Below are 10,548 nucleotides of genomic sequence, written 5' to 3'. Positions count from 1 at the left end.
AGAAAGACCTTATCGATACAAGACCAATACTTTAAGGCTCAATTAAAACATATTAATGTTTGAGAAATAATTTAAAATTCGAATCATAATTCAAAAACGTTTAATGAGAATACTCTTGACTCACTTTAAAATGAAAACTCCCAAATTAAAATTTTAACATTTAATATGTTGAAAATAATTTTTTCTCTTCAAATAAAAAACAAAACAAATGAACTGTTCTTTTGACGATGATAATGGAGTGGTCACCATCTTTAATCTTGCTATCCACCAATTAAAGAATAAATTGGTATCAAGTGAAAATAAAAAATTATATGGATTGTAATAAGACATTTGGATTAATTTGGTTGGATCAAAAAATTAGCTTTAATTTACAAAATTAATTTTATTTTTTTAGTAGAATGGACCATTGAAGCAAAAACATCCTTAGATTTCACATGAAGTGACAAAAAATAAATGTCTGTTTTATGGAGAAAACGTGTAAAACCTAATTATTGAAAGACAAATATTGTCATAAATTTTGCATGCAAGGATAGATAGTGAAAGATTTATATGTTTGCCAGCCAACAGTTGAAATTAGTGTTTATTTTCTGACTTTAATTTTCTAAAATTTAGTGACCAACTGTAGATAATTGAAAAGAAATTAGATTGGTTTATTTATTTTTTAAATAATTTTATTGAAAGTTTTGATAATATTTGTTTTTTTATATAATACCAAAAACTATTTATAATTCTTCCTCAATTTATAAATAAAATTAAAATGTATTTCAGTACACTCAAACTCACGTTCTTTTGCATTGATAACAATACCTATACCAATTGAGCTAAAACTCAATGACTTGTTTAATTTTTTTTTAATTGTAAACTTTCTTAATAAAAGAATCAATGGTATCCATAGGTTTAGCCTCCACCTAATTTTTATTAGTAGTGTCATATGTGCTACATTAAAAAAAATTTAATGTTCTTCACAAAAAATTGAACCAAAATTAATAATGGGTTTTGACATTTTATCAAAATATTAAATGCACCATAAATTGTATAGAAAAGTTCATCTTTCATGCCATGATTAATGGATTTGATTGCTATGTGAAAAATAAATAAATACTAAATTATTAGTATCGTATCTATTAAATTATATGTTAATAATGATAGTAGAAATGAACACAAAGTAATAAACAAGCAAGATAAGAATTTACAAATTTTATGTGAAAAGTTCTTTTTGGGAAAAAATCGCGGGAGAGAAGTAGAAATTCAATAATGTTGGAAAACAACAATACAAAAGTTTTCGACTACACATATTTTAAGTGTTAAACAACCTTGTTATAATCAATGTCTAATAGAAGAAGCATAATCCTATACGAATTCAACTTGTGCAGTAAACGAGATCCCTTATCTTGCCTCTTTATTTTATTTATTTAACTGAGTTACACCTCGAACTTTTCAAGTCGAATCAAAGGGGATTCAAGTCACACAACTCTAACAATATCAATAGACATATATTTTATTTTTTGGTACATAATGATATCCTTATGTTCTAATCAGGGGTGTGTTTGAGAGGTATGTAGGGACCTTGGCCTCCAAAAATGAAAAATTATTATTTCAATTCTTTCATAAATAATGACATTGTAAATTAATAAATGGTGAAATTACAATTTGGTCCTTTCAAAAATAGAAAAAAAATCTTTTTAAACCTTTACAGATGATGAAATTATAAATTATAGATGTATAAATTTATGTTTTGGCCTATCAAAATTTTATAATTAATTTCCGCTCCTCCTAAAAAAATTTATAAATTTGCTCCTAGTTCCAATTGTTTAATTATAAAATGTATATTAATATAATACAAATATACTTGCATTACATACACAAATATAAATTTTAAAATTATTAATTAAGTTAAATAACTTAATTTAGTGGTTATATATATTTTTGTAAAGTAATTATAATTAAGTTATAATTAAGTTAAATAACTTAATTTAGTGGTTATATATATTTTTGACTTAAGTTATATATATTTTTCAACCTTTTATAATTAAGTGTCATTGTCAAGAATTAATTACTCGCTTATCTGTTTAATTAAAATTAAGTCAAAAAAAGTCAAAATTAAATTATAAAAGAATTAAACAAAGAATTAAACTAAAGCTCATTCATTTTTCCAGGTTTCATGCCTCCTAATTAAAAATTACCCAACTTTATTTGCCCCCGCAACAACCATGTCGGTCCATTCGTAATAAATTAAAAATATTATCTTGGTCAAACCATGAAATTTTCATATTGTGTAGTTTTGAATCATATTTAATTTTATGTAATCAAGTTTATACTCAAATAAATTTTGAATTAATTGGGTAAAAAAATTACAAAATAATTATTTATTTTAAAACCCAATTTGGTGATAGTTTATAATTTATGCAGCCAGACAAAAGGCTCACAATTCCATATAAAATCATATGTCAAAATCATACACAAAGCACTAAAAGTGTGCTGTATTCCATACTTTTTTATTAAAAATAATTCCCACTTTTCCAGTACAAACCAGACATCTACTGCAACCCAGTTTGGGTTAATATATTATTAGGTAGCTGAGTCTAATTTTAATATTTAATTTAGTTTTTAAATATTTTTATATAAATTTAATTAAATAATATTGTGTGATTTAATGAATGTTTGTGACTTATAGTTAAAAAAAAACGTAAGTGTCAATTGGAATTGAAATTAAACTCAGACGTTTAATTAAAAAGATATTCAAGTACTAAATAATATATTAATCTATTTATTTTATAAAAATTGAATAAAAACAAAAGAAATTAATTTCTTTTACCAAATAAAATTAAACCTTTTGTTTTACTCAACCTAGTTGACATAGATAAGTTAAAAATAAGAGATTTTTTTTCTAAATAAGTGGTTAAAATTTTGCCCACTCAATGAAAGGGAAAAATTATAATAAAAAAAAGAAATAAAATTTATCAAACTTTAACAGTAAAAAAGAATTTGTCTATTTTCATTTCATGAGTGAGTTTTTATTTCAAATATTTTGATGTAAAGTGATAACTACCATCATAATCATCTTTTGAACCTAGTTGACAACTCATCCCTCTAAATATTTGTCATTATTTTAAAATTAAAAATAAAATAAAATTCTTATTTAAAATTTTTAAAATACTTTTTTACTCACAATAAAATTTTTAAAATCTAACGATTGAATCTTAACTCGATCGGTATTAGTATTGTTGTCAATACAAAAGAATATAGGATTGAATTGATATAAGATCGATAAGTCTTAATTCGATTAACATAAACATTATTGTCAATACCGAAAAACTTGAATAGATATAGGAAAACTAATTCGAATTGAATTGAAATTAGAATAAGAATATAATATATATTCTAAAATAAAATAAGCATAAAGCTACTTTTTTTTTATGATTTGGGTGTGTTTCTAGAATTTGAAAAATTCTTGTATTCACATTATTTTTATTTATTTTGTCATTTTGTATATTTATATAAATTTTAATAAATTTTTAAAAAATATTCTTTATTATTTTTAATATTTTATTATATTTTATTGTATTATTTTTTAAAAAGATTATAAATAAGATCACAATTAGAAATAATATAACCACAATTTTACTTGGCAATAAAATTAAAATTAATGATTATAAAGCACAACAATCTGACAACTTAAACCATATTAAATTTAAACATTAGGTATTGTACTGAAGGTCGAATTAGTTATGTTACTAAATTCCAGTTCGATCAATTTATCTAGTTAAAATTAAATAAATTATTAAAAAATTATAAATAATTTAAAATTAATTGTCGGTTCAATTGAGTTAAAATAGATTGAACCAATTCATATCAGTTCACAAGTCAATTAACTTTTTATCTTATTCTGAACTAATGTATCAGTTAATTCCCGATCCAACCGATCCGGTGACGAAAACACAGCATGTCATTTTTTTATTTTTTAAATAAAAGTTAAATTAATGGTTTTGGTAATCTTCCGACATAACCCTAGTAGTATTTAAGGATCCAAAAACCATTCAAACCCTTTCACGTAACAAAACTCAAAAAGGAACAGAAAAAGTGAAAAAAAAAATCAATGTCTTTTCTTCATTTCCGTCTTCACTTCACGATTTTCCTTCTTCTTTTCCATGAAATCTTTTCTTTTCCTTCCAACCAAACACTCTTTTTACCACTCAGAAAAACCCACGGTGGTCACCGTTCACTACCCTCTTCCGCCGCCAGTGCTGCCACCAACAGGCTTGCTTTCCACCATAACGTTACTCTAACGGTTTCACTAACCGTCGGGTCGCCGCCGCAGGATGTTACGATGGTACTGGATACAGGGAGTGAGCTTTCGTGGCTTCACTGTAAGAAAACGCCGAATTTAAATTCCGTTTTCACCCCTCAAGTTTCCAAGTCTTACAAACCCGTCCCTTGTGGTTCGCCGGTTTGCAAAACCCGTACACGTGACTTACCCGTTCCAGCTTCATGCGACCCGAATAATAAACTATGCCACGTGGCCGTCTCTTATGCTGACGCTTCCTCAATAGAAGGAAATCTCGCGTACGAGAATTTCGTAATCGGATCTTCGACCCAACCCGGGTTTTTATTCGGGTGTATGGATTCGGGTTACAGCTCAAATTCGGAGGAAGATTCCAAAACAACTGGGTTAATGGGCATGAACCGCGGGTCGTTATCTTTCGTTAGTCAAATGAGATTCCCCAAATTCTCGTATTGCATATCGGGTTTCGACTCCTCCGGGGTTTTACTCCTCGGTGACGCGAGATTTTCGTGGCTTGGGGAGTTGAATTATACTCCTTTAATTCAAATGTCCGACCCGTTACCATACTACGACCGAGTTGCATATACGGTTCAATTAGAAGGTATTAAAGTTGGGAATAAAATATTAGACCTACCAAGATCCGCTTTTGTACCCGATCATACAGGTGCGGGCCAAACAATGGTCGACTCCGGTACCCAATTTACTTTCTTAATGGGTCCGGTTTACACCGCGTTACGAAACGAGTTTTTACAACAAACGAGAAGGGTTTTACAAGCTTACAACGATCCGAACTTCGTATTCCAAGGGGCGATGGATTTATGTTATCGGGTCATGGGTTCGTCTCGGCCAAGTTTCTCGAATTTACCGCGAGTTAGTCTAATGTTTCAAGGAGCCGAGATGAGTGTATCCGGCGAGAGGCTATTATATCGGGTACCCGATATGAACAAAGGGAGTGATTCAGTGTATTGCTTCACATTTGGCAACTCTGATCTCCTAGGGATCGAAGCATTCGTGATTGGTCATCATCATCAACAAAACGTGTGGATGGAATTTGATTTGGTGAAATCAAGGGTTGGATTTGCTGAGATTAGATGTGAACTTGCAGGTCAAAGGCTTGGTATTGGACCCTAAGGGCCCCACAAAAAAGAATGTAAAAACGTTGTGAAAGGATTTTGGATGGGTCCCACATCGTCCAATCTACGGCCCACCTGTTTTGATGGAAGGTGGACCATTGATCGGACAATGTATGGTCATGATTGGAAAAGCATGGGATTCTTTTTTTTTCTTTTCCTTTTCTTATGTAAATAAAAATATTTTAAATTTTTTATTTTCTAAATCTATATCGAGGCTTTTAAGGGTAATATTAAATAAATATATATTGAAAAATATATTTGTAATTTTTCGTGTTAGTCACAAAAATATATTTACATAATATATTATTAAATGTGTAGTTTAATTATATGGTTTTTTTTACTTGTATGTTTCTATTTTGATAGTATTTCAGAATAATAAATTATTTCATGTCAATTTGAACCCGTATTGTCTTAAGTTTTATATATTTTTTCTATTGTTTAATAAGTATTCAGTTTTAAAATTTTTTGTCTGCTCTTTTAGCACGTTTTTTTAGTTTTACTTATGAATGTAATCTTAGTTTTACTATTTGATTTTAAGGATGATTTTGTTGCCATCCTCTCTAGTTTGGCGAATGCTCGATTCTTCTATCGATTTTTGCTCGCCACTTTGGAACATCCGAGACTGATTTTCTTACCGTATTAAGTGCTGTCAATTCTCCAAATATGTCGTGTTTGAGTTGTGACAAAGCCAATCGTCAACATTTCATAATGTTCTATCGACGCTGAGGCTAAAGCTTTTGTTGTGTTGATAGAGCTTGTCTTTCATTATCTACAACGAGTGTTTGCTATTTTTTTCTTAATTGTATGATTTCATTCATCGAATGAATTAATGATTTTACCTTAAAAAAAGATTTTGAATTAATTTAAATTTGTATTGAGTTATATTATAGAGGTTTATCTTATCTTTCCAATGGATCAACTCTTTGTCGAGCAACCATTAGGGGTTAGGTGCTGCTACCAACTCCATGAACTCATTGAGGCTCTCTTCAAAACTTAAAATTATCTTTATTATTTAAGGATACGATCGACTATTCGATGAACGATACTTTAAAAATTTCTCATTACATTAATATAAATAATTGATATGAATGATTTTGAATTTTTAAGATTATATAATTTATGTAAAAAATTAAATAAATAGTGAGATTCAAAATCAGTTGACTGCCTTTAATGATTTTCTTTTAATAGGAGAAGGCTAGGATTGGGTACTTTCCAGGTTTTACGAAGTGTGGTGGACCCCTGTTATCAAAATCTTTGATACCATTTCGAGAAAGCACGTGTGCATCTACTAACCAGGCTTTTAATCGGAAAGTCAATTTCCTATATCGACACGTGCGAAACATAGGACCCACCTCAGTTAAAACTTTTTTTTTGTAATTGTAATTAAAAATTAAAAAAGAAAAAGAAATTCAGTCAGAAAGACAAATATATTCCACTACCTCGGCTGTCACCTCTGTTTCTGACAGTGCATTGTTTGTCTAAATCTAAAAATTAAAAAGGGTAAATTTCATCTGTAGGATTTAATAGTTTTATTATATTTTCACTTCAGTCCTTATTCTAAGAATTTTGTTAACTAATGTGTCAGAATATTGGATTGAGGTGTTTATGATCCGTGTCAAAGAGTCCAAGACCAAACTTATTCAAAGTTGAAAAATATAAATTCAGGTCTACCCCAGTGGCCTAAACACCTCCAGTATAAAGGACCAAAGCTGCTATTTTTTTCATTTAATCAAGGGAGCAAATGTTTTGGTTGTCTTCTTTGACTACACCTCTGACCTAAATGTAACACGATTTAATTTAATAGACTTAATCGATCAATTTTAGATGGATTTGATTATGTCGATTAAGAAAAAAGTCAATCGATTAGCTGATTTAAATTATAACAAAATTATTTTTAGAAAAGAACAATGGGAAAATAATAGTGTTAAAATAAAAAGAAAACTCAAATAGAACAATCAACAAAGGTCGAGAATTAATGTGAAAAATTAGATAAAAAGTTAGAAGCTATATTTGTAATTATACAAAAAAAGGAACAGAAAAACTACGAAACGGTGTCGTTTAGGAAGATAGTTAACATCGTTTTCGAGTCCTCGTTCGGACCAGAGAAAGCCAAAAAATAATAATAATTTGTTTGCAAGGTGACGAGGAAAGGCGTTAGGCAAGAAAAAGCCTAACTCGTTCGAGTGAACTCGCTCCTTTGCAGGCTCAGTCCTTTAATCTTTGCAAGTAATATCGTCGACATTACAATTTTCAAAGAGGAACCAGATCCGACGTTGTTTCATCCTCCGATCTCCGTAAGTCTTCTTCGTCCTCTTTCGTTTCGTCATTTCTCATCAATTTTTTTCGATTTTTTGAAAGTTTTTAGTATATTAAATACGGATCTGTTAGTTCAAGAACTTATTTATGTAATTAATTAGAGATTAGGATCTTTTAGATAATTTCCGTTGGAATTTTTTTGAATTAACATTTGTTGTTCGATTAACAAATGTAAAATCTATTAAATTGATATCGAATCATTTCCATTTTTTTTAAACTGTTTTTAAGAAGATATAAGGTGGATTTTTGAAGGATTTATTTGAATTTTGATTAAAATATGCTGGAAATTATAGGAAATGAGAATTGAAAATGATTGGATTGATTTTTCTGATTAAATGTTATTTAATTTGTGCAGATTCTTTCTTGAGGATTCAATATAGAAAAGTTAATTCCTCTATTCTGCGGAGATTTGAAAATTCGGGAACCCTTTTTGTGTTTTTGTTTTCAATTATTGATTGTATTTAGTTGAGCTGGTGAATTTGTTTTCTTCAACAATGAGTTTCGTTTTCCGAGGGTCAAGATCGGATTTAGAGAGTGGATTTCCAGTGCTTATTCCGGAGAGGCGTACCGTGGTATGTTACTATTACTTCGAACACTTGAGTTTCCATTGTTATAGTCATGATACATCATTGCCTTTAGGTTTATATGGTTTGAATTGGTGGTGAAATCCGGTTCGTTCAAGTTGCTGTTACTTATTATTGCAATTTGAGCTTAAACATGCTTTTGATGATTAGCAACTTAGGCTTTTTGAATTGCAGTTACAGTTTGTTCATTCTTGATTTTAATGGATTTTTTATATAAATATGTTTTAATTTAAGTCGATTGGTTCTTAGCGTGTCCATGCAGGACGTCCTGTTAATTCCAACTCTTTTGTGTTTCTCGTTACAGGTATCGGTATAGCTTTGTGTTCATCTTAGTTTCTCTCTTTTATTTTTCTTGGTTAGTTGCTTCTGATATTTTTCTTTGTTAAAACAGTACTTTTGCTATTCATGATAATGAATTCGCAGCAGTTGTCACCTAATTTTCTGGTAATTTCCTTCGCTAAGTAGCTAAGTTTCTAATGGTGTTTGCATGTTTGGTTCACAATTTTGAACTAATTTAATGCACTTTTTTATGTTACTCTATTCATGTAGCTTTGGTTGGTTCTTGGGGTGTTTTTTATGGCAACAACGTTAAGAATGTATGCGACCTGTCAACAACTTCAAGCTCAAGCACAAGCCCATGCCGCAGCAGCAAGTGCACTTTTGGGTCATACTGAACTACGATTACATATGCCACCATCAATTGCACTTGCAACCAGAGGGCGTCTACAAGGCCTAAGATTGCAACTTGCTCTTCTTGACCAAGAATTCGATGATCTTGGTATGGTGTTTAACTTTGGTTTTATAATAAATTTCTCGAGTTTCATAGTTTGATTCATGAGTGGCTTGGAATTGTAAATTTGAAAAACCTTAGCTAGGAGAGCTTTTGTTTGTTTGTCCTCCTCCCTCTCAGTTTAGTGCATCCTAATTCTGACGAGTAGTTCTTTGTCACTAGATTATGAAACTTTGAGAGCACTTGATTCCAGCAATGGCCCCAGCTCCTCTTCAATGAGCGATGAAGAGATAAATGCCCTTCCAGTTCACAAGTATAAGGTCTCTGCTCCTCAAAGGTTAGTATCTACTTTCTTTGTTTATTGTTGGTTTTCATCATTCAAGAGCGTAAAAAGGAATTGTAAGTATCGATGCATTCATCAGCTGTCTCGTTAACAAGTGAATGTTAAACAAAGGCTTGGTTGTCCTTTTATGTCTGTTCTGCACGTGCAGCATTATCTTGGGACTCTTCTGGCTGTGTAACATTCCCAAGCTTTTTCTGTGAATCATCTGATGCCAATTGTTAATGCTGTAGTTTGTCAATGGGGCTATATAAGTTTCGAGTGTGAAGTTATTGTTGTGATGCTTAGATACATCCGAAGACAATTTTTAGAAAGCTATTTATGGTTTATCGTTTTAAGGTGTTTAATCATTCGGTTGATAGAACATTGTTTTGGTGTATAAGCTAATAGCCTTATGAAAAAATCGGTTTTGCTTGCAGCAATGACCCTTCAATGCAACAAGCGTCATCTTCTAACTCACCTCAGGTAATGTTTACTGCTCTCCGCTCTTCCTTATTCACCTCGGGTTATGCTTTCTTTGTTTTGAATGGGTGGTGTAAACGGATATAATTCAGTAATTTATTGTCTTCGGTAGAAGAGGCAGGATTCTACCAGTCCAGTCAGCATCAAGAAGGGCTCCGATGACGAATTGACCTGCAGTGTTTGCTTGGAGCAAGTTAATGCCGGCGATCTTATCCGCAGTTTACCCTGTTTGCATCAGGTAAATATTGAATGTCCTATGAAATGTTATACTGTATGATGTCATATAACCTTATGCAAGTTAATGATGTACAACTGCAGTTCCATGCTAATTGCATCGACCCGTGGCTACGACAACAAGGTACGTGCCCTGTTTGTAAATTCCGAGCAGGATCTGTATGGCAGGAACCAGGTGGCATAGACGCTTCTTACATGGTTTAATTACCTGTTCATCGATGTATCTCACGTACATGCGTATATAAATTATATTAATTTATTGGTTGAAGGGCAGTAATTACTTGATGACCAATGATCATCGTCAACTAACAAGTAGTGCAATGATCTATTTTTGATGTTACAAAGCGAATTGGATTGTTGTTATGCTTTTATCTTTATCAAATTATGTCTGACAATCTATCCGCGGACTGAAAATTTTGTTCGGAATTTATTTGGTGATAGGGTTCGAATATATTTCAAACCTCGAA

At 30.9% G+C, this 10,548-nt stretch overlaps 2 protein-coding genes across 3 annotated transcripts; both read left to right on the top strand.

Moving 5' to 3' along the window:
- The first annotated feature begins 4,042 nt into the window (after nt 1-4,042).
- LOC107929992 (aspartic proteinase PCS1) lies at nt 4,043-5,622 on the top strand. Its single transcript, XM_041078177.1, has one exon. It carries the CDS (start codon nt 4,097-4,099, stop codon nt 5,411-5,413), a length of 1,317 nt encoding a protein of 438 aa, XP_040934111.1. The 5' UTR covers nt 4,043-4,096; the 3' UTR covers nt 5,414-5,622.
- Nucleotides 5,623-7,518: 1,896 nt separating this feature from the next.
- Nucleotides 7,519-10,548, top strand: LOC107929990 (E3 ubiquitin-protein ligase SDIR1). 2 transcript variants are annotated; one of them, XM_016861549.2, is made up of 9 exons: nt 7,519-7,709; nt 8,087-8,303; nt 8,565-8,619; nt 8,707-8,759; nt 8,865-9,093; nt 9,268-9,382; nt 9,805-9,850; nt 9,963-10,085; nt 10,166-10,548. In XM_016861549.2, exons 2-9 carry the CDS (start codon nt 8,226-8,228, stop codon nt 10,283-10,285), a joined length of 819 nt encoding a protein of 272 aa, XP_016717038.2. In that variant the 5' UTR covers nt 7,519-7,709; nt 8,087-8,225; the 3' UTR covers nt 10,286-10,548. The 2 variants fall into 2 exon arrangements, with proteins under 2 accessions (XP_016717038.2, XP_016717037.2); XM_016861548.2 differs by having other exon boundaries at nt 9,960-10,085.

Source organism: Gossypium hirsutum, chromosome A10 (genome assembly GCF_007990345.1).
Source record: "Gossypium hirsutum isolate 1008001.06 chromosome A10, Gossypium_hirsutum_v2.1, whole genome shotgun sequence".
Lineage (NCBI taxonomy): Eukaryota > Viridiplantae > Streptophyta > Magnoliopsida > Malvales > Malvaceae > Gossypium > Gossypium hirsutum.
This window is presented reverse-complemented; position numbering and strand designations above follow the sequence as displayed.